The sequence below is a fragment of the Phyllobates terribilis genome, unplaced genomic scaffold (genome assembly GCF_046119375.1).
Source record: "Phyllobates terribilis strain yellow unplaced genomic scaffold, ASM4611937v1 Scaffold_5__5_contigs__length_657084704, whole genome shotgun sequence".
Lineage (NCBI taxonomy): Eukaryota > Metazoa > Chordata > Amphibia > Anura > Dendrobatidae > Phyllobates > Phyllobates terribilis.
Genome location: NW_027362765.1, coordinates 19,156,371 through 19,180,791, shown reverse-complemented (window position 1 = coordinate 19,180,791; position 24,421 = coordinate 19,156,371). Strand labels below are relative to the sequence as shown.

Below are 24,421 nucleotides of genomic sequence, written 5' to 3'. Positions count from 1 at the left end.
TTTTTTTAAAAACAAAATGGCAATTCAGCTTTTTTTCTTCTTACTGCACAAGCTTTACAGTGCTATAAAAATAATGTGCTACCATTATGAGTCGGATTTTCTATTTTTGTACTTACCGTATTTTTCGCTTTATAAGACGCACTTTTTTCCCCCAGATTTGGGGGGGAAATAGGAGTGTGTCTTAAAAAGCAAAATTACCTTACAGGCTGCGGTGGAGCGGGGTCCCGGAGATTCTGCGGAGGCGAGATCTCGGCGCCGAGATCTCAATCTGAGCATGCACCGCCTCCGGTGGCCATTTTCCTATAGTCCACCGCATAGGACAGTATGGAAGGTACGGGGCTCCGGCTGCCACAAGAAGTCGGCGGAGCCCCAGCACCACTGGGCACCTCCATCGCAGAACTTGGCAGACAGCATGGGGCCCGCAGCCGCCTCAGAACACCCCGTCCTGACCCTGCAGCATCTCCAGGACCCTGCAACATCTCTAGGACCCCGTAGCATCTCCTGCCCCATCCAGCGGCAACCCTGGGACCCGCTCTACCAACGCCGCCCCCCCCCAGGCAAGCTGATTGTAATACGCAACGGTTTATTAAAAAAACATTTTTTCCTATTTTCCTCCCCAAAATTTGGGGTGCGTCTTATAAACCGGTGTGTCTTATAATCCGATAATCCGCAAAATACGGTAAATAGCACATTTCAAAGAGAAAAAGGTTTTGTGGCTTTTTTTGCTGCACAAGTGATATCTTATCTCGCTTATTTTCTCCAGTAATTTTACTTATTAGTCATTATCTTCCCATTCAGGTCCCAACATTATCATATCTTCTCAGTGGAGAGTTTTCCTGATTGACCCGTCAAGGATGCATAGAGACAGGTACAAGATGACGGAGAGGATATTACACCTCACCCTAGAGATCCTCTTCCGGCTTACTGGAGAGGTGAGAGATTCTGATGATGTCACATTGTGTTTAAACCCTTCTGAAGTCTGCATTGCTCTTCCATGCCTGTATTGCTCTGCTACTCATTGGTATATATATCTCATTCATCTGCATTTTTTAAGCCATGATGCTTTAAGGTCATCACACTTACTTGACCAAGTTTATAATCCATGTTGATCTGCCAGTCTGTTTTTGTTTCTGCAGTTTTATGGTCTCCTGCTGTCTTAGGCTAGCTGATTGATTGCTAACAAGTTAATTTTGTATTAGATCTAAGCACATACTTCCCTATATATTGAGACAAAGCTAAGGGGCTGCATTTATGTGGGGTGCATTTATGCTTATTGCATTTTTGCTTATTTTTTTAAAGTCCCGACACAGTTAGACATGGCAGTTGGACAGGGCAGGAGACAGAAACAATATAAGACAATGAAACAAACTCACTTCCAGGTTATCTGTTTTGCAAACAGTGTTCACTATTTGTATTTGTGCCATTTATGTTCTGGCTGCTGCAATCATCCACATTCATCGTTCTCCCACAAACTTGGCACATTTCATCCATATTACTCCCTCTCTCCTCTCTTCTCCTATGTATAGTTCTCATGCTCTCTTCACAATGTTATACCACACAGACCCATTCATTCCCACCATACAACACACAAACGCTCTCACAAATCACTCAACCATTTGCTCACTCTCTCTATTTTCCTTCTCTTAGTCGCAGGTGATATTTCTCCTAATCCAGGACCTTCTTGAAATACTAACACTAACTCTTTCCCTGCTACTTTCAAAAACCCTGCTAACCTCATTAATATTCCTTGCATGCCTTCTATCTCTTTTATTTGTGCCCTTTGGCATGTGCGGTCAGCATGTAATAAACTCTCCTACATTCATGACTTCTTCCTCTCAAATTCCCTTAACCTTCTGGCTCTCACTGAAACATGAATCCAGCAGTCGGACACCACCGCCGCTGCTGCTCTCTCATATGGTGGCTTACACTTTTCTCATACCCCGAGACCTGACAACAGATATGGTGGAGGTGTTGGTATGCTCCTTTCAACAAAATGTACTTTTCAGGTTATCCCCCCAGTACCCTCACTTATCTTCCCTTCTGTTGAGGCCTGCGAGTGGTGGTTGTGTATCACCCTCCGGGCCCCTCCCGTCAGTTTCTGGATCACTTTGCCACTGGCTTCCAAACTTTCTATCCTGTGACATCCCCACTCTCATCATGGGGGACTTTAACATCCCAATTAGCGATTCTCTCTCCCCATCTGCCACTCTTCTTTCATTGCTAACTTCCTCTTTCGGCCTTTCGCAGCTTACTAATTCTCCTACACATGAAGATGGAAATACTCTTGACCTGATCTTCGCACGGCTCTGTTCAATACATGACTTTACTAACTCTCCTCTTCCGCTCTCTGACCACAACCTTCTTTTATTTTCTGTATAGAACTGTCACCTTGCTCAAGACACCCCCACTGTCCATACTTATAGAAATATACGTGCCATTAACACCCATAAATTCATGAAAACGTTGCAATCATCATTGACCCCAATCTTCTCCCTCTCATGTCCTGACTCCACTAAAGCATTATAATAAAACATTGCAATGCGCCCTGGATGAAGCTGCACGTCCTTCACAGAGAACAACTCGGCACAGATGGCGACAACCCTGACACATGCTGCAAACACGTTTTCTTCAGCGGTGCTCCAGTTGTGCCGGACAGCTGTGGAGAAAATCTAATCTGGCCAAAGATTTCCTCCATTATAAATTTATGCTTAAAACATATAACTCCGCTCTTCACCTCTCCAAAAAGCCTATTTTAACAACCTCATCATCTCACTATCCAATAATCCTAAACGCCTCTTTGACACTTTTCACTCTCTTGTTAATCAAACAGCACAGGCCCCGACCACCGACCTCAGCGCTGACGATCTGGCCAATTATTTCAAAGAAAAAATTGAACATATCTGAGGGAAAATTTTCTCCCAATCCCCAAATGTTATGCATGCTTCTCCCTCTCACATTGCATCTTGGTCACTTTCTGACTTCGGACCAATCACGGAAGAAGTGACCAGGCTTCTTGCATCTTCTCGCCCTACCACCTGCACCAGTGACCCTATTCCCTCACCTCTCCTTCAGTCCCTTTCTCCAGCTGTCACCACTCACCTAACTAAAATATTCAACCTCTCCCTCTCTTCTGGTATTTTTTTCCTCTTTTAAACACGCCAGCATACATCCATTACTTAAAAAAACATCCCTCGACCAGAAGTGCGCTGCTAACTACAGACCTGTTTCCAATCTTCCCTTTATCTCTAAACTCCTGGAACGCCTGGTCCACTCCCGTCTAATCCGCTATCTCTCAGATAACTCTCATCTTGACCTTTTAGGCTTCGTGCCCACGATGCAGAAATTAAGCAGAAATTTTCCTGAGCATTTCTACATCTCCTTGGCAGAAAAACGCATGCGGTTTTTACATGCGTTTTTGCATGTTTATTTGCAATGCGTTTTTCCAATGCATTGTATAGGCAAATCTGCATGCTGAAACGCACAAGAATTGGTCATGTCCGGATTTTTTTTGCGAGTAAAATCCGTGCAGAAAAAATCCTGACCATGTGCACAGAACTTGCAGAATGTCTTAGGAAGTCATGGGATAAGGTATGCAATGCGTTTCTGGAGCGTTTCTGCTCTGCAAATCCGCACCAAAAACGCATCATGGGCACACAGCCTTACAATCTGTTATCCGCTCTTTACATTCTACTGAAACTGCACTCACTAAAATCTTTAATGATCTACTAACAGGTAAATCTAATGGTCACTACTCCCTGCTTATTCTCCTGGATCTCTCTGCTGCATTCAACACTGTGGTTCACCAGCTCCTCCTCACTATGCTGCGCTCTACTGGCCTCAAGGACATTGTTCTCTCTTGGTTCTCCTCCTACCTCTGACTGCTCTTTCACTGTGTCTTTTGCCGGCTCCTCTTCCTCTCATCTTCCCCTTATTGTCAGGGTTCCTCAAGGATCAGTCCTAGGCCCTTCCTTTTTCCTTATACCTTTCTCCTTATACCCCACTCCTATTGGACAAACAATCAGCAGATTCAGTACCATCTCTATGCTGATGACACCCAATTATACACCTCTTCTCCAGACATCACCCCCACTCTATTACAAAATACCAGTGATTGTCTTTCCGCTGTCTCTAACACTAAGTCCTCTCTCTATCTAAAATTGAATCTGTCAAAAACTGAACTACTCGTATCTCCTTCCTCCACTAACCATCTAATCCCGATATTGCCATTTCCATTTGTGGCTCATCCATTACTCCCCAGCAACAAGCCCGCTGTCTTGGGGCCATACTTGATTCTGATCTTTCTTTCACTCCTCACATCAAATCACTCGCTTGCTTTTGTCATCTACACCTCAAAAACATCTCTGGAGTCAGAACTTTTCTTACAGTTGATTCGGAAAAAAATCTTACTTTATCTCTTATTCATTCTCGTCTGAACTATTGCAACTCTTTACTAATCGGTCTCCCTCTTTCTAAACTTTCCCCTCTCCAATCCATCCTGATCGCAGCTGCCAGGATCATATTCCTCACCAACTGATACACTGATGCCTCTTCCTTGTGCCAGTCATTGCACTGGTTGCCTATCCAATACAGAATTCAATATAAACTTATCACTCTTACCCCCAAAGCTCTCCATGCTTCAGCACCACCCTACTTCTCCTCCCTCGTCTCTGTCTACCACTCTACCCATGCCCTCTATTCTGCTAATGACTTAAAACTAAAATCTTCCATAATCCGAACCTCCCACTCCCGTCTCAAGGATTTCACGTGTGCTGCGCCAATTCTTTGGAATGCACTACCCAGGACAATTCGATTAATTTCCAATACCCACAGTTTTAAACGTGCCCTGAAAACCCATTTCTTTTAGACTGGCCTATCGCCTCAACATACTTATCTAACTGTGCCAGTTTGGCCCATATTAAAATTTTCTTCAAAATCATGTTCATACCATCCATGCACTTAATAGCCTCTGTCTCTACTGTACACATATTGGCTGGCGACCAATTCATGTAGTGTTATGTACTTGCCATATTTAGCATATTATGGCTGTATTATACAATATATGTACATTTTACCTCTTGTCTCCCCTATTTCCTTATAGACTGTAAGCTTGTGAGCAGGGTCCTCACTCATCTTAATATCTGAGTTATGCTTATTCTGTAACGTCTTTTTGTCTGTACAAACCCCCCCCCCCCAAAATTGGAAAGTGCGGAATATGTTGGCGCTATAAAAATAAAACATATTTATTATTATTATTACATCATTCTTATCTATGGGAATAACAGATGGACAGAACTGGAGAGGTGAGGACTCTGGAAATGTCTGTAGTGAGATTTATTAATGTGTCTCTCCATAACCAGGATTACACAGTAGTGAAGAAGACCTCTAGTGAGCGCTGTCAGGACCCTGTGTCTGAGGGATGGGGAATACCCCTGAGTCCAGTCACAGGGCCTCCACCTCACCTCCTGATGCATGAGGACATCAATGACCAGAAGATCCTAGAACTCGTCTACAAGATGATTGAGCTGCTGACTGGAGAGGTGACACTGCTGGGACATTATACAGTAACTCTATGAAGGGAACGGGGGGATGACTGTATCATTGTATGTGTCAGGTTCCTATAAGGTGTCAGGATGTCACCATCTATTTCTCCATGGAGGAGTGGGAGTATTTAGAAGTACACAAAGATCTGTACAAGGACGTCATGATGGAGGTTCCCCAGACACTCATATCACCAGGTAATAGACAGAACTAAATACAGATGGCCTATAATTATCTGTATGTAAAGAATGAATTCAGTCCCTGTATGTGTTTCCTCCAGTTCTATCCAGTAAGAGGACAACACCAGAGAGATGTCCCCGTCCTCTTCTTCCACAGGACTGTAAACAAGAAGATCCCAATGTTCCTCAGGATGATCAGGTAGATGGAGAGAAGGTGTCATGAGATCTCCCCTATGATGTGTAGACGGCTGTGATGGTCTTGTGCTCAGTCTTGTTTTATCCACCAGTATTATATGTTTTATACTTGTGTAATGAGAAAGGTGGAGATGGCAGGATTAGAGCTGATCATAGATGTGACTACTTCATCTGTCTGTAACTTTTACATTATTTGTTTCAGGGTGAAGATATTGATACTATAGAGACATATGTGATGGGTGATGAGTGGTGTAAAGTGGAGATTCCTACATATGACTACCCAGGTGAGTAGTAACCACTAAATGCAGAGAAGTCACCGATTCTTTTCATACGCTTTGGTCTGTCGATTCTTTTTTTTTTTTTTTTTTACTATATTTTCTCTCCTTCAGCCAACATAGATATTATATATGGATGAATGTGTAATTTTATTATAGCTGGTAAGACAAATTAAAAATATATACAGTGTGAAAAATAAGTATTGAACACGTCACCAATTTTTTACGTAACTACAGTGGGGAAAATAAAGATTTGGTACTCTGCTGATTTTACAAGTTTTCCCACCTACAAAGAATGGAGCAGTCTGTAATTTTTATCGTAGGTACACTTCAACTGCAAAAGACAGAATCTAAAAATAAAAACCATAAAATCACATTGTATGATTTTTTTTAATACTGTATTTTTCGGACTATAAGACGCAACAGACCATAAGACGCATCTAGGTTTTAGAGGAGGAAAATAGAAAAAAAATGTAAGCAAAAAATGTGGTCACGATGCCCTGTTAAGGGGGAGGGGGTCTGCTGCTGACACTGGTATATTGGTAAGGTCCCCCCAATTCTGTTAATATCCCCCATCCTGGTATATATGGCCCCCCTCCTTCCTGTTATACCCATCCCTTCCCTCGTCCCCATCCTGATATGCATGCCACCCCAATCCCCCATCCTGGTATGCATGCCCCCCTCATCCCTCTTCCTGGTATGTATGGCACCTTCATCCTGGTATGTATGGAATTTTCATCCCTCTTCCTGGTATGTATGGTACCTTCATTCCTCTTCCTGGTTTGTATGGCACTCTTCATCCCTGTATGTATGGCCCCTCTCATGCCTTATCCCTGTATGTATGGCCCCCCTCATCCTGGTATGTATGCCTCATCCTTGTATGCATGGCCCCCTTCAACCCTGTATGTATGGCCCCATCCTGGTATGCTTAGCACCCCCTGATCCCTGTTACGCTGCACAGAAAAAAAATAAACAATCATACTCCCCTCCTCTCTCCTCTAGCGCTGTGTTCCACTATGTGCCGGAATAGTCACTGCTCCCCACACTGGCACTGCGTGCTAGGGGAGCAGTGACCATTCGTTCTCCCTAATAGCGCACTCTCTGTAGCTGCAGCGCTGCTCCTGCTGCGCTCGGCGCTCAGCGTGCCTGCTATTAAAGGCCATGAATATTCACCACACCCATGGGAGTGTGGGGGCCATACATACAGGGATGAAGGGTGCCATACATGCTGGGATGAGGGGGACCATACATACAAGGATGAAGAGTAACATACATACCAGGAGCTGCGCTGCGGGCACAGTGTGCCGGTTATTAAGGAAAATTAATATTCACTGCTCCCCACACCCATGGTATTAATTTTCTTTAGTAGCGAGCACAGTGTAGGCTGCAGCAGGTGGCTACTGCCTCCTGTGCACCGCTACTCTGCCACTGTCGCTTCCCCCACATCCCCCACATCCCCCCACCACCACCTACAGCCACAGTATTTATGTATATCGGACTATAAGACGCACCCCCCACTTTCCTCCAAAATTTGAGGAAAAAAGTGCATCTTATAGTCCAAAAGATACAGTAATTAAATTGCATTTTATTGAATGAAATACATATTTGATCACCAGCCAGCCAGCAAGAATTCTGGCGCTCACAGACCTGTTCGTTTTTCTTTAAGAAGCCCTTCTACTCTGCAATCATTACCTTTTATTAATTGCACCTGTTGGAACTTGTTACCTGTATAAAAGACACCTGTCCACACACTCAGTCAATCACACTCCAATCTCTCAACCATGGCCAAGACCAAAGAGCTGTCTAAGGACACCAGGGACAAAATTATAGACCTGCACAAGGCTGGGATGGGCTACAGAACAATAGGCAAGCAGCTTGGTGAGAAGGCAAAAACTATTGACACAATTATTACAAAATGGGTGAAACACAAGATGACTGTCAATCTTCTTCGGCCTGGGGCTCCATGCAAGATCTCACCTCGTGGGGTAAGGATGATTCTGAGAAAGGTCAGGAATCGGTCCAGAACACTATATGGGAGGACCTGATCAGTGACCTGAAGAAAGCTGGGACCACAGTCTCAAACATTACAGTTAGTAACACACTATGCCGTCATGGATTAAAATGCTGCAGGGCATGCAAGGTCCCCCTGCTCACGCCAGCACATGTCCAGGCTCGTTTGATGTTCACCAATGACCATCTGGATGAGGAGGCATGGGAGAAAGTCATGTGGTCAGATGAGACCAAAATAGAATTTTTCTGGATCAACTCCACTCTCCATGTTTGGAGGAAAAGAAGGATGAGTACAACCCCAAGAACACTGTCCCTACCGTGAATCGTGGTGGGGGAAACCTCATACTTTGGTGATGCTTTTCTGCAAAGGGGACAGAGCGACTGCACTGCATTGAAAGGAGGATGGATGGGGTCATGTAGTCATGTATCCTGAGATTTTGGCCAACTACCTCCTTCCCTCAGTAAGAGCATTGAAGATGGTTCGTGGCTTTGTCTTCCAGCATGACAATGACCAGAAACACACAGCAAGGGCAAATAAGTAGTGGCTCCGTATGAAGCATTTCAAGGTCCTGCAGTGGCCTAGCCAGTCTCCAGACCTGAACCCAATAGAAAATCTTTGGAGGAAGTTGAAACTCAATGTTGCCCAGCGACAGCCCTGAAACCTGAATTATCTGGAGAAGATCTGTATGGAGGAGTGGGCCAAAATCCCTGCTGCAGTGTGTGCAAACTTGGTCAAGAACAACAGGAAACATCTGACCTCTGTAATTGCAAACTAAGGTTTCTGTACTAAATATTAAGCTCTGTTTTTCTATTGTATCAAATACTTATTTCATGCAATAAAATGCAAATTAATTCTGTAAAATTCATACAGTGTGATTTTCTGGATTTTGTTTAAGATTCTGTCTTTACAGTTGAAGTGTACATTTGATAAAAATTACAGACCTCTTGTCACGGGTGTGTCAGAGGTGACAGACAGTCGCCCTGCAATTAGTTGCAGGAGATCTCTACGTTTGGCATTACAAACATCTTCCTAGAGACTGGCTGTCTATAGGACCCAGCGGCTACCGCTCCCTGGCCTGGGTGTATAAATACCTGGTGTGTCTGAGAGGGAGGTGCCGGCGATATTCATTACTGCTTGTGAGGCTTAGCAAGCGCAGTACTTTGTCCTCTCTGGAGCTTGAGGCCATGTGCGCATTTGTTTGGAGTCGTCTAAAGCTAAGAAATTCCCCCCTGTTTGTCTACCCTTGTTGTCTATAGAGTTTAGTGGCGATCGACTAGTGCTCATCTCCTTCCTTCCCTAGCCTTAGCCATACGCCAGGGAAAGTCAGGGCGAGGCACGCGTGCCGTTATTGGTGAAGAGCCAATATAGGGACGGCAGTTGAGACAGGGTGACACTAGACCAGACTAGGAGGTCTCCACTGCCCCTTTCATTAGTGTCTGGGCTCCCTTTTCCTCTTCCCTCTGTGTTGCACTAAGTCTTTCCCACAGCTTGCGTGACATTATCGCCAGCCGAGCACGTTTTCAAAAGGAAAAAAAAAAAGACAGACATTTTTTTGTTTGTTTTTGGGCGTGGACCTTTTATTCTTTTTTTTTTCTTTCTCCTTTGGTATGGGTTCACTTGCAGAGCGGCTGCATCGGCTGTCTCTGGAGGTGAATGACCTCCGCGGTGAGGTACAGCAGCAGCATCAGTGGCTACAGGTCGCCAATATGGGTGTCTCTGCAGGTAGGCCTGCCCAGCCTGGTCCCAAGGTTGCCCTCCTGGACAGGTTTTCTGGAGGTAGGGACATGTTTTTTGTATTCAAGGAGGCCTGCAAATTGTATTTTATTTGTCCCTTTTCCTCCAGAAATAAGGAGCAACGGTTTGGAATTGCGATCTACTGCAGGGTGATCCTCAATCCTGGCGCGTTTTTTTACTGCAGGACTCAGTTTGTCTCCAGTCTGTGGAGGGTTTTTTTGGGGCTCTGGTCCCCATTTATGATGACCCTGACTGAGTCGCCTTGGCTGAGTCTAGGCTATTTCGCCTTCAGCAGGGTAATCGGTCAGTGGAGATGTACAGTTCGGAATTCCGTAGATGGGCAACGGTTTCCAAATGGAATGACTAAACCCTTAGAAGTCAATTTTGTGAGGGGCTTACTGAAAGGTTAAAAGATGCCTTGGCAGTATGTGAAACCCCTCAGTCCTTGGAGGCTGCCATGTCTTTGGCCATACATCTTGATAGATGTCTTCGGGATAGACAGGTGAGACCACCTTCTCCGGGGCCTTCTTGTCGGGGTTGTGTACCTCTGCCAGGGGAGCAGTCTGGGGGTGAACCAGTACTGGGGGAGGTGGAGGAACCCATGCAGTTGTGGGGTGTCTGCATCATACATCTCCCCAGAGATTCGCAAGGATAAAGGCGTGTGTTTTTTTTTTGTGGGAAAAAGGGACATTTTATTGGGATCTGTCCTTCAATTCCTAAACAAAAGGCGACTTGATTAACTCTTGGTAGTCTGGAGTTGGATAAACAAGGGGTGCATTTGTGGCCAAACTGCAGTTCCCGCTTTGTCCTGACAGCAGAGGTGGTGCTAGAGAGAAAAAACGAGAAAATATCTGTGTTTGTTGACCGTGGAGCCGGAGTCAGCATGGTGGATGCTGAGTTTGTGAAACTCATGGTCTGGCTTGCTGTACTTTAGATGAACCCATTTCCATTTTGCCATCGACTCTGCGCCACTTGCACAGAAAGCATTTACTCAGATTGTACATAATATAAAACTGAGGGTGGGGTCAGTTCATTGTCCAGAACATAGCAAGGGATTATTTCACAATCTTCCCACACCGATTGTCTTGGGTATTCCTTCGCTTGTTAAACGTAAACCGTTGGTGGATTGGAAAGCCGGGGAGATTACTGAATGGGAAGATGCCATGAGAACTGCTTAGAGATTTCCCTTGCTACTGTCTTTGGAAACATTACCTACTTTTCTGTCTGGTTTTGAGGACGTTTTTTCTGAGAGGGGTTGCCAGGATTTGCCTCCTCATCGTGCTTATGACTGTCCTATTAACCTGACCCCCGGAGCTGTACTACCGAAATATATACAGTACAGACCAAAAGTTTGGACACACCTTCTCATTTAAAGATTTTTCTGTATTTTCATGACTATGAAAATTGTACATTCACACTGAAGGCATCAAAAGTATGAATTAACACATGTGGAATTATATACTTGACAAAAAAGTGTGAAACAACTGAAAATATGTCTTGTATTCTAGATTCTTCAAAGTAGCCACCTTTTGCTTTGATGACTGCTTTGCACACTCTTGGCATTCTCTTGATGAGCTTCAAGAGGTAATCACCGGAAATGGTCTTCCAACAATCTTGAAGGAGTTCCCAGAGATGCTTTGCACTTGTTGGCCCTTTTGCCTTCACTCTGCGGTCCAGCTCACCCCAAACCATCTCGATTGGGTTAAGGTCTGGTGACTGTGAAGGCCAGGTCATCTGGCGTAGCACCCCATCACTCTCACTCTTGGTCAAATAGCCCTTACACAGTCTGGAGGTGTGTTTGGGGTCATTGTCCTGTTGAAAAATAAATGATGGTCCAACTAAACGCAAACCGGATGGAATAGCATGCCGCTGCAAGATGCTGTGGTAGCGATGCTGGTTCAGTGTGCCTTCAATTTTGAATGAATCACTAACTGTGTCACCAGCAAAGCACCCCCACACCATCACACCTCCTCCTCCATGCTTCACGGTGGGAACCAGGCATGTAGAGTCCATACGTTCACCTTTTCTGTGTCGCACAAAGACACGGTGGTTGGAACCAAAGATCTCAAATTTGGACTCCTCAGACCAAAGCACAGATTTCCACTGGTCTAATGTCCATTCCTTGTGTTCTTTAGCCCAAACAAATCTCTTCTGCTTGTTGCCTGTCCTTAGCAGTGGTTTCCTAGCAGCTATTTTACCATGAAGGCCTGCTGCACAAAGTCTCCTCTTAACAGTTGTTGTAGAGATGTGTCTGCTGCTAGAACTCTGTGTGGCATTGACCTGGTCTCTAATCTGAGCTGCTGTTAACCTGCGATTTCTGAGGCTGATGACTCGGATAAACATCCTCAGAAGCAGAGGTGACTCTTGGTCTTCCTTTCCTGGGGCGGTCCTCATGTGAGCCAGTTTCTTTGTAGCGCTTGATGGTTTTTGCAACTGCACTTGGGGACACTTTCAAAGTTTGCCCAATTTTTCGGACTGACTGACCTTCATTTCTTAAAGTAATGATGGCCACTCGTTTTTCTTTACTTAGTTGCTTTTTTCTTGCCATAATACAAATTCTAACAGTCTATTCAGTAGGACTATCAGCTGTGTATCCACCAGACTTCTGCACAACACAACTGATGGGCCCAACCCCATTTATAAGGCAAGAAATCCCACTTATTAAACCTGACAGGGCACACCTGTGAAGTGAAAACCATTTCCGGTGACAACCTCTTGAAGCTCATCAAGAGAATGCCAAGAGTGTGCAAAGCAGTCATCAAAGCAAAAGGTGGCTACTTTGAAGAACCTAGAATATAAGACATATTTTCAGTTGTTTCACACTTTTTTGTTAAGTATATAATTCCACATGTGTTAATTCATAGTTTTGATGCCTTCAGTGTGAATGTACAATTTTCAAAGTCAAGAAAATACAGAAAAATCTTTAAATGAGAAGGTGTGTCCAAACTTTTGGTCTGTACTGTATGTATAATCTTTCTGGCCCTGAGAGACAAACCATGAAAGATTTCATTGCAGAAAGTCTGGAGAAGGTACATATTAGCCCCTCATCTTCGCCCGTGGCGGTAGGGTTCTTCTATGTGAAGAAAAAAGATGGCGGTCTACATCCCTGTTTAGATTTCCGGGGATTAAATCAAATTACCATCCATGATCCATACCCTCTTCCTCTGATTCCTGATTTGTTCAGCCAGGTTGTGGGAGCTAATGTATTCTCAAAGTTGGATTTAAGGGGAGCCTACTACCTGGTTAGAATCAGAGAAGGAGACGAATAGAAAACAGCGTTCAATACCCCGGAAGGACATTTCGAGAGTCTGGTTATGCCTTTTGGTTTGACCAATGCACCTGCGGTATTCCAGCATTTCATAAATTATATTTTCCATCATTTGGTGGGGAGGTTTGTGGTGGTTTATCTAGATAATATTTTGGTTTACTCACCTGATTTTGAGACTCATCGGGGGGCATGTTAAGCAGGTGCTCCAGATATTAAAGGATAACAAGCTTTATGCCAAACTAGAAAAATGTGTTTTCGCTGTTCAGGAGGTGCAGTTTTTGAGGTACTTGTTGTTATCTTCGAGTTTTCGGATGAATCCCTGCAGTCCTTGACTGGGAACTCCCTGAGAACCTGAAGGCTCTACAACGTTTTTTTGGGCTTTACTAATTTTTACCGGAAATTCATCCAAAATTACTCTGTTATAGTAAAACCCCTTACTGACATGACTAAGAAGGAGTCTGATTTTTCCAATGGTCGGATGCTTCCCTCCAGGCTTTTTCTTCCTTAAAGAATCATTTTGCCACTGTACTTATACTCAGTCACCCGATGTTTCTCAACCCTTTATTGTGGAGGTTGATGCGTCAGATGTTGGGGTTGGGGCTGTGTTGTCTCGGGGTTCGTCCCCTGGTAAATGGCGTCCATGCGCCTTTTTTTCTAATAAATTGTCTTCGGCTGAGAGAAATTATGACGTGGGTAATAGGGAACTTTTGGCTTAAATTGGCATTCGAGGAAAGGCGACATTGGTTGGAGGGGACTGTCCATCCTATTACTGTTATTAGTGACCATAAGAACCTGTCATATCTCCAGTCAGCTAAACGTCTCAACCCTAGGCATGCCTTGATGGTCCCTGTTTTTTACTAGGTTCAATTTTGTTGTCACTTTTCATCCAGGAGTCAAAAATTTCATGGCTGATGCTTTGTCCCAGAGCTTCCCTGGTGGTGGTGACCATGAGAACCCTGCCCCGATATTACAGAAAGGGCTAGTCATTTCAGCGCTTTATCTTGAACTGGAGGGTGAGGTGTTGGAAGCACCGGGGGATTGCCCCTGCCTCCTGCCCTTCAGGAAGGTTAAGGCCCCGTCACACTTAGCGGCTCTGCAACGATCCAGACAACGATACGACCTGTCAGGGATCGTTGCTGCGTTGCTATGTGGTCGCTGGTGAGCTGTCAAACAGGCAGGCTCACCAGCGATCAGGGGAGCAGCGACATCGTGGAAAGAATCTTTCCACGATGTCCTGCTCCTGGTTACAAGCCTGCTGAAGCAGGAGCAGGCTGGTAATGATGGTAAACATCGGGTTACTAGGGGCACACGCGCTCCTAGTAACCCGTTGTTTATCATGGTTACCACTCTGCTACAGTGAGCGGGAGGTTACCGCTCACTTTAGCAGGCTCGTAACCATGATAATCAGCAGGTTACTAGGTGCGCGTGTGCCCCTAGTAACCCGATGTTTACCATAGTTACCAGCCTGATCGCTGGTCACACACAGCGATGTGTGCTGACCAGCAGGAGAGCAACGACCAAAAAATGGTCCAGGACACTTTGCAGCGATCAGCGACCTCACAGCAGGGGCCTGATCGTTGCAAAGTGTCACACATAGCGACATCGCTGGTGAGGTCGCTGTTGCGTCACCAAAACCGTGACACCGCAGCGATCTCGCTATGTGAGACGGGGGCTTTATTTGTACCAGCTTATCTGCGCCGCAAAGTTTTTAAGGAACATCATAACTCTATGCTTGCTGGGCATCCAGGTGGTAAGGCAACAGCGGACCTCCTCTTTTGTCGTTTTTGGTGTCCGGAGTTGCATCAGATGTAATTGAACATGTGGTTGCTTGTAGTATTTGTATGCGTTCTAAGGTTTCGCATACCTGTACATTTGGTACTCTTCTTCCGTATTTTGTCTCATTGCCTGCACTTCCAAATGCCAAGAAACTTGCTCAGGTGTTCATAAATGAGATTGTGAAGCTTCACAGGGTTCCCTCTAATGTGGTGTCAGATTGGGGGACCCAGTTTGTTCCCAAGTTCTGGAAGGCATTCTGTTCTCGACTGGGGGTGCAGCTGTCCTTTTCCTCTGCCTTCCACCCTCAGTCGAGCATGTCAATCAGAATTTGGATACCTACCTCAGGTGTTTCATTTCTGAAAATCAGGAGAATTGGGCATCCTACCTACCACTTGCAGAACTTGCCATTAATAATCATCGTCAAGAATACACTGGCAGGTCACCGTTCTTCGGTCCATACGGTTATCACCCACAGTTTGGTACCTTTTAATGGGGGATGAGCTTCAGAACTGCCTGAGGAGGAATGGTTTGCTATTCCACTCTCCTCGGTATGGCAGGGTGTGCTGAGTAATTTAAAGATCATGGGAGACAGGTATAAACGTTTGGCTGACAGAAAACGCTTGCCAGGTCCGGACCTGAATGTGAATGACTTTGTGTGGTTGTATACCAGGAATATAAGATTGAAAGTTCCTTCTTGGCAGCTGGGACTTAGGTTTATTGGTCCCTATAGAAAAAACGCCGTCCTTAACCTATCAGTGTTTGGTCTTGAACTTCCTCGGGCCCTTAAAGTCCACAACATGTTCCATAGGTCCTTACTTAATAAATATGTGGAACCTCTTGAGCCCTCGCCTCTACCACCGCCCCTAGTAATGGTTGATGGTAATCTGGAGTTTCAGATTTCAAGGATTGTAGAATCTCGACTCCAACATCGTTCTCTACAATACTTGGTGCACTGGAAAGGCTATGGTCCAGAGGAGAGGATGTGGGTTTCAGTGTCAGAGGTGAACGATCCCAGATTAGTTCGCTCATTTCACATCTCTTTTCCTGAGAAACCCGGTCCTGAGTGTCCGGAGGCCACTCGTAGAGGTGGGGTACTGTCACAGGTGTGTCAGTGGTGACAGACTGTCACCCTGCAGTTGGTTGCAGGAGATCTCTACGTTTGGCATTATACCTGGTGTGTCTGAGAGTGAGGTGCCGGTGATATTCATTACTACTTGTGAGGCTTTAGCAAGCGCAGTACTTTGTCCTCTCTGGAGCTTGAGGCCATGTGCGCATTTGTTTGGAGTCGTCTAAAGCTAAGAAATTCCCCCCTGTTTGTCAACCCTTGTTGTCTATAGAGTTTAGTGGAGATCGACTAGTGCTCATCTCCTTCCTTCCCTAGCGTTAGCCATACACCAGGGAAAGTCAGGGCGAGGCACGCATGCGGCGATTGGTGAAGAGCCAATATAGGGACAGTAGTTGAGGCAGGGTGACACTAGACCAGACTAGGAGGTCTCCACTCCCGCCTTTCCCTAGTGTCTGGGCTCCCTTTCCCTCTTCCCTCTGTGTTGCACTAAGCCTTTCCCACACCTTGCGTGACACCTCTCTATTCTTTATAGGTGGGAAATCTTGCAAAATCGGCAGTGTATCAAATACTTCTTTTCCCCACTGTATATTTCTATGGGGTGCTTTGATCTGAAATTCTCACCAGATGTTGGTAACAACCCATCCAATCCATACAGGCAAAGAAATCAAACCATAGATGTGCATAACTTATTTTATGTGTAATAATGAGAAATGACACCGGGAAAAAGTATTGAACACCTGAAGAAAGAGGTGCAAAAAGTCATGACATCAGCTGAAATCTATCAGTAATTAGAAAGCAATCCTGCCCCTTAGTGACAAATAATATCAGCTGGTTCAACGGATGGCCTATAAAAAGGTGTCTCATCTCAAAATGCCACACAATAAACATCTCATGATGGGTAAATCCAGTGAACTGTCTCAAGACCTCTGCAAAATTATTGTTGTAAAACATACTGATGGCTTTGGTTACAGAAGAATTTCTAAACTACTGTAGGTTCCAGTCTGCACTGTTTTGGGCATAATCCGAAAGTGGAAAGAACATCATTTCACCATAAACCAGGTTCTCCCCACAAGATGTCAGACAGAGAGGAGTGAAAAAAAATTATCCAGAAGTGTTGTGCAAGAGCCAAGGATCACCTATGGAGAGCTACAGAAAGACCTGGATTCAGCAGATACAATTGTTTCATAGAAAACTATAAGTAATGCACTCAACCTCCATAGATCATTATGCAAGACTCCATTGCTGAACAAAAAGCATGTTCAAGCGAGTTTAAAGTTTGTTAAACAACATTTAGACATGCCTGTGAAATACTGAGCAAATTTAGTCTGGTCAGAGGAGACCAAATTGAACTGTTATGATGTCATAATACACACCATGTTTGGAGGCCAAAAGGCACTGCTTTTCACATTGAAAACACCATACCAACAGTGAAGTTTGGAGGTGGGGAAATCATGGTGTGGGGCTGTATTTCAGTGTATGGCACTGGCAAACTTCATATAATTGAAGGGAGAATGAATGGACAAATGAACTGAGACACTCTTGATAAAAATCTGCTGTCATCTACCAGTATGATGAAGATCAAACAAGGGTGGACATTTCAGCAACACAATGATCCCAAACACATAGCCAAGCAAACTCTCAATTGGTTTAAGAGAAAATAAAGCTGCTAGAATGGCCCAGCCAATCACCTGCCCTGAATCCAACAAAAAATTTATGGAAAGATTCAAAGTTCACAGAATGTGCCGTCGGAATCTTCAGGATGTGAAGAGTATTTGTGTGAAAGAATAGGCCAAAATCACACCTGAGAAATGCCTGCCACTAGTTTCTCCATACAGTAGGCATCTTGAAGCGGTCATCACCAAAAAAGGCATTTGTATGAACTATTAAATATATTTCACTAAGTGATTTCAATACTTTTTCTATCATTTCCCCTTATTACAACTTAATTTATGGATACCTATGGTTTGTCTTCTTTGTCCGTGTGGAATAAGATGAGTTGTTTCTGACATCTGGTGAGAATTTCATGTCAATAGCACTTTTAGAAATATATTTACTTAGAAAATTGGTGATGTGTTCAATACTTATTTCACCCGCTGTATATATGTAAAATATAGCTGGAATATGGACTTATGTTGGTTGTTGGTCAGCATGTTCCGCCATGTTTGGTGTTCGATCCCCTGTCTCCTGGCATAGCTTGGTGTAGCTTTTTTTGTCTCATGGCTTGAATTGGTTTAGTTTTTTTTGCCTTGTGGCTTAGTTTAGCCTTCGACCTTGTGGCTTGGCTTGATTTTAACTTTTTGCCTCATGGCTTGGATTAGCTTTTGGCCTTTTCTTGGGTTAGTCTTTGATGTTTTGCCTTGGTTTAGGCTTAGATCAGGTTTTGGTCTTTTGGCTTGAGAGAGTTTTTAACTTAATGGCTTGAATTAACCATGTGGTATGATTTTGTTTAGTCGGCTGCCTCTTGGCATTGTGGGCCCACTGATTTTTGATGTGGTTCTGGACTGCTGCCTGACATGATTCTGGCCTGTTGCTTTCTTCAAACCTTTATTATCTTTTGCCTTGCAACACGATGAAGATTGAATTCCAGATGGTCAGTTCTAGCCTTTTGGCTTGTGTTACTAAGGTGGAGTACAGTCAGTTCAAGTCTTGGTAATATTCATGCCTGAAGGAAGTGTGGTGAGTTTAATAGAATTTCGGTCTATCCCACCTAGTTGGATGTGCATGTTGCAGTAAATCACATGAAGCCATTGTAAATCCAGTCAATCCTTCTAATCTGAAGTCATAAAGTTGGCTGGTCAGCAATAAGTTGGTAAACCATCAATAGCCCAGTCAATTCTGCTATTGGAGTTGTGTGAAAGACATGGTCATGCAAGATTTGTTGAAACCATTCTAAGCCTAGTGATTCCCAGCAGGGCTGTGGAGTCGGTAAGCCAAACCTCCGACTCTGACTCCTCAATTTCCATGACACTGACTCCAACTCCGACTCCACTACTCAGACTCCCTCATACATGGCTCATGTTTAAATGATAAATTTACTGTAGCACAGATTCATCTCAGCTAAAAGTCTAGACCCTTAGATCAGGAATAGGACAGACATTTTTAGGACATTTCATAACTTTCCCAAATTCTTATGTAAAAATATTTCCCACAAACTGCATTGAACTACTGTACCCAATTTATTATATATTTTAGGAGTCGGAGTTGGTCCATTTTATACCGACTCCATCAAAATGGGCTACAACTCCAACTCCACAGCCCTGATTCCCAGAGGTGGAGTTGAGAGATGGGCACATCACATCAGTGCTAAATCTGGTGAAAACATCAAGGGTCTTGTTAATCATTCTAAGTTTGGAGTTGTAAGATAGGTATGTCTGCATGAAGTCTGGAAAAAATATTGTAGCCAGTCAGTGTTCCTGGTTTGAAGTCATAAAACAGGTATTTAATTAAGTCTGCTAAAACTATAAAAGGTCCAGTAGATGCTCCTTTTTGTAGTCATAGGTCATCAAAGCAGAAGAATCAATGCATGGATTAAGGTATTGTTTTCCTTGGCAAACACCTTCCTTAATGGTTATTCCTAGTGAAGATGAATACCTTTGGCGTGAAGGATGATTGTTCAGATTATTATTATACAGTAAAGGGATGAATTGACTATAAGGTATATGTACCATAGAACCTGTAAAAAAAAAATAAAATAAAATAAAAAATAAATATGATACTTACCTTCTGATGGCCCCCGGTGTGCTTGTCTTTGCTTGCCGGCAGATCGCAGTGTACCGCGAGCTGCCGGCTAGCCAGGACGGATCGAGTAAAGACTCCGGGAGCCATCAGAAGGTAAGTATATAGTTTTTTTTTTATTTTTTACTATTCTTTACGGTTACACTATATAAATCCATGCCGTTTGCATGGATTTATATAGTGTGACCAAGTTGTCAAGCACTTTCCAAGTGATGCTAAAATCGCTTGGAAAGCGCTTGTCAACCCGCATGCGGAAATGCATGTGAAGAATTCTTCACTTCTGCATGTCCCTGGCATGAAAAACGCATGTACAATCCGCATGCGTTTTTTCTGCCAAGGAGATGCAGAAACGCTCAGGAAAAAATCCGGAGAATTTCTGCATTGTGGGCACATAGCCTTATTGCCAGAAGGCAAACAGAAGCATTTATTTTTTTGTCTACCAATCCCCGTGGGTGTAGTATATTATAAACAGTCATTAAAGTTTGATGCCATTATAGAGAATGGGGTAATTTTATGTTTTTCTATAAGAATGTATGAACGTGTCAAGTGTCTTTTGTATGACCACCCTTGGAATTTCTTAGTCAATGGCATACATAGTTTTCTTTGTTGAGAATTAGCCTGCTCTCCTTCTGTCCCAATCTCAGGAGATAATCAAGCATGTAGATAATGATCTATAAATCTAGATCCTAGTCTAAAAATTAAAAAAGATGAGTTTTTCTTTGAACTTTTTAGATTATTCATTAGCAGGTCAGTTGCATCCATTGGGAATGAAGGTACCTGTTAGGAACTGACCTGGGCTGGAGAAGTGGTATTGCAACCACTAGGGGCAGCACCGGCAGGTAGCGTAGCCAGCAATAGCCAGAGGTCGGTACACAGGAATAACAGTATAGTTTGAAGGATAAGCAGGTTGCGTAGTCAGGAATAGCCAGAGATCAGTACACAAGAATAGCAGTATAGTCTTGGATGAGGCAGCAGGTGAAAGGAGAGCTTGATTAAAATCTGGGAGCTCAATAATCTTGCAAGGAAGGAGGTGCTAGGCCACATTTATATAGGGTGTTCAATTAGGAAATCACAGGATGAAAGCCAATCAGGAACCACACCGGGTGGAGCCACTCAGGAACAAAACATGTACTAGTATCTGAGTTAGCAAGGAGCTATCCAGCAAGCTGAAAAGCTCAGAGGGAAGAGCTGCCGTCTGGTGCACAACAGCTGCTGTGTTCAAGTCTTGACAGCATCTTCCCATCTGAGCTCTGGAAGGTTTGGTCCTCCCTCTCCCTTTGGTGCTGTCATGGGTTTCTGATAAATCAAATTACGTGATGCAATTTTTATGTGCTTTGCCAAGGAACAAGGTGCAGGCACCCATTACTTGCACAAGACACTGCTGCATGTTGCATTTGTAAATGACTATACTACCCATTTCTGCTTTTTTTTTTAATCGCTGCTGTCTGGAAGTGTGTGAAACAGACAAACACAACATAATAGCACTGATCTCTGTTACTTTATGATTCTCTACTGAAAAATTTCCTCGAAAGGGGATTGTGACAAGAAAATTGAAAGCTTTATATAGAATTTGTTTTAAAAAATGAATGTAATTTCAAAGCAATATAATTAAAAATTATGTTTATTCTTAGCAGATGACTATTCTTGGAGCCAAGAAGGACATCAAATATATTCAGATTTTAAATCAGGTGATCATGGATTCACACATGATGCATATGAACAACACACAATTATCCCGTATGAAAACTCAGCCCTTTACAGCAAAGATCTATCATCTGATCCTTTTCAAGCTGTCATATCTTCTGATTCATTGCCATATTCAAATTCAGAATGTGGAATATATTTCAACCATGAATCCGATCTTGTTACACATCAACGAATTCACATAGCGGAGAAGCCATATTCATGTTCAGAATGTGGAAAATATTTTAACCGTAAATCAAAACTTGTTGAGCATCACAGAATTCACACAGGGGAGAAGCCTTTTTCATGTTCATTTTGTTCAAAATGTTTTAGCCAGAAATCGGTTCTTTTTAGACATTACAGACTTCACACAGGAGAGAAACCATTTTCATGTTCACAATGTGGAAAGTCTTTTAAACGGAAGGCAAATTTAGCTGCACATCAAAGCATTCACACAGGGGAGAAGCCATTTTCATGTTCTGAATGTGGGAAATGTTTTAACCAGAAATCCGCTCTGGTTATGCATCAGAGAAGTCACACAGGGGAGAAGCCATTTTCATGCTCAGAATGTGGGAAATGTTTTTCCAAAAAATCGCATGTTGAAGCACATCAGAGAGGTCACACAGGTGAGAAGCCATTTTCATGTTCTGAATGTGGGAAATTTTTTAACCGCCAATCAAGTTTGATTACGCATCAGAGAAGTCACACAGGGGAGAAGCCATATGGATGTTCAGAATGTGGGAAATGTTTTTTCCAGAAATCACATCTTGGTGCACATCAGAAAACTCACACTGGGGAGAAGCCATATTCATGTTCTGAATGTGAGAAATCTTATTCTCGAAAATTAGATCTTAATAAACATCAAAGGAGTCACAGATGGAAGAAGCCTTTTTTTACGTAGTGGATGTGGAATGTGCTTTAACCACCATTCAGATCTAATTGCGCATCAAAGATCTCAGTGTAAAACACAGCTATGTCAAGAATGTGAGAAATATTTTATCCACAAATCACTTCTTAGACATCAAAGAACTTGGATATAACTAATGTATACATAATAACCATATTTTAAAGGGGCTGTGCCGCCTTTCTTCTGTTTAATTTCACATTTACTCTTCCACCCAAATTTACAATTTTTAAAAGAATAAATATTTTGGGGGCTTTTTGAATGCTCTAAAATGAAATAATTGACAACAAAGAGACATTACATTAGTTTTAGTCTTTATTTTACCTCCAGTGCAGACATTCTGTGGATCTGTATTATGGCCAACACGTTGTAATTACCAAATGTGAGCCATCCAAGGTTTCTATTTGATTATAGTTTTCTAGATAAAAAATTGGTGATTGATGTCCCAAAAAATATTCCTATTGCTTAAGCCTTTTTTTGGAAAGAAATCCCACCCCAAAGCTAATAAAGTAATTAAAATATTCAATTTGTTCTGGAAGAATGATACTTCTTTACTATTTGTTTTATGTGTGTTTTGTCCTCTTTATTGCAAGTAGTTACGAACATCATTTGTTTGTTTTTCATTTTTTTTTATTTTTAATCCTTAAAGTTTTCTGATTTAAGTTCATATCTCTTTGTAGAGCTATTTTCAAATAATGTTCTGGAAATTCCTTTTTTCTCAGACTGCTGCAGTGTTTGTTCATTTTTACTTTAACACCTTAAGATCAGGGTGGTTTCTTGTTTTTGCATTTTTGTTTTATTCTTGCTTTCTGCCAAGAGCCATAACTTTTTATTTTTCTGCTGACAAAGTAGAATGAAGTCTTGTATGTTGTGGGACAAATGGACAAAAAAACAAAATAATTGTGATTAAATTGTGAAAAAAACAAAATTCTGTAATATTTTTGGGCTTTTTTGTTTTAATGTCGTTCATTATATGGTAAAAATGACCTTGCCTTTTAATTCTCCAAATCACTATGATTATGATGTTACCGAACATTACGTTTTTTTTATATGTGGTAAAAAATGTATTTGTTTCCGAGACCCGTAACGTTTCGATTTTTTTGGATGATGGAGCTGTCATTTTTATTGATACCATAATGAATAGATACAACGTTTTGATTGCTTCTTTTTGCAGAGTTGCAATGACAGAAGAACCACAATTCTGCTATTTCGATTTTTTTTCTCTTAATAAATTTGCTGCGTCTTTAGTCTGTCTGTGCACCAGAAATTAAATTACTTTATTGTAAATTTATTGCGAAATGATAGACACTGCTGCCTTTTGCTAAGCCCCACTCACATTTCAGAAAAGGGTCTGCAACCCTTGCTCAATGTTTGTCAATTTTTGATGCCTTCTGTTTTTATGGTCTTTAGCAGGGTACAGTGTATAGAAATAGGGCTGCCACCAAGAATTTCAGGGCCCCATACTGGCAAAATTTTCGGGCCCCCTTGAGACTCTGCCTAGGCTCCACCCCACCTCTGCCTCCACCCCTCGAACCTTCCACAGTCCCACTCTTGGAAAAACCACTTCTGCACACCAGATCACATACACAGCCATCAGCTTTTGTTTTGGCCAAAAGATTTTAAAGCCACCACCACGACAAGGTAGACTCTATTCTAACCTATTAAACATTTCTTAAAATATCCAGTACTCTTTTTAGGTATATTTTTATTTATTTTTCTTTAAGGAATGTGTTCCATACATTTTTTTTACAATGACCAATAATATCTCATACAAGGAACAAATACCGTCACACTATGGTCGGACCAAATATTACCACCACATAGTGACCAAGGAATACCGCCACACCATAACCAGACCACATATTACCACCACATAGTGACCTAATAATATCACAAACTAGAAACAAATACCACCACACCATGACTAGACCACATATTACCACCATCACTCCCCACTTCCAGTTCATCATATGCTCTCCCCACCCCCCACTCTGTTCATCATATGCTCTCCCCACCCCCCAATCTCAGTTCATCATATGATCTCCCCACCCCCCAAT

At 42.9% G+C, this 24,421-nt stretch overlaps 1 protein-coding gene across 1 annotated transcript; it reads left to right on the top strand.

Moving 5' to 3' along the window:
• Positions 1 to 847: 847 nt before the first annotated feature.
• LOC141270571 (uncharacterized) lies at positions 848 to 23,110 on the top strand. Its single transcript, XM_073680647.1, has 6 exons — positions 848 to 868; positions 5,358 to 5,537; positions 5,612 to 5,735; positions 5,819 to 5,916; positions 6,115 to 6,196; positions 21,409 to 23,110. The coding sequence occupies exons 2-6, from the start codon at positions 5,466 to 5,468 to the stop codon at positions 22,359 to 22,361; spliced, it is 1,329 nt and encodes a 442-aa protein (XP_073536748.1). The 5' UTR covers positions 848 to 868; positions 5,358 to 5,465; the 3' UTR covers positions 22,362 to 23,110.
• The last annotated feature ends 1,311 nt before the right edge of the window (positions 23,111 to 24,421 follow it).

What these genes read in the sequence shown, in the direction of transcription:
- LOC141270571 (XM_073680647.1), top strand. Translation starts at nt 5,466, where the DNA reads ATGCATGAGGACATCAATGACCAGAAGATCCTAGAACTCGTCTACAAG. An exon ending in TTGAGCTGCTGACTGGAGAG is followed by an intron (nt 5,538 to 5,611) that starts GTGACACTGCTG and finishes TGTATGTGTCAG; the next exon opens with GTTCCTATAAGGTGTCAGGA. An exon ending in TCCTACATATGACTACCCAG is followed by an intron (nt 6,197 to 21,408) that starts GTGAGTAGTAAC and finishes GTTTATTCTTAG; the next exon opens with CAGATGACTATTCTTGGAGC.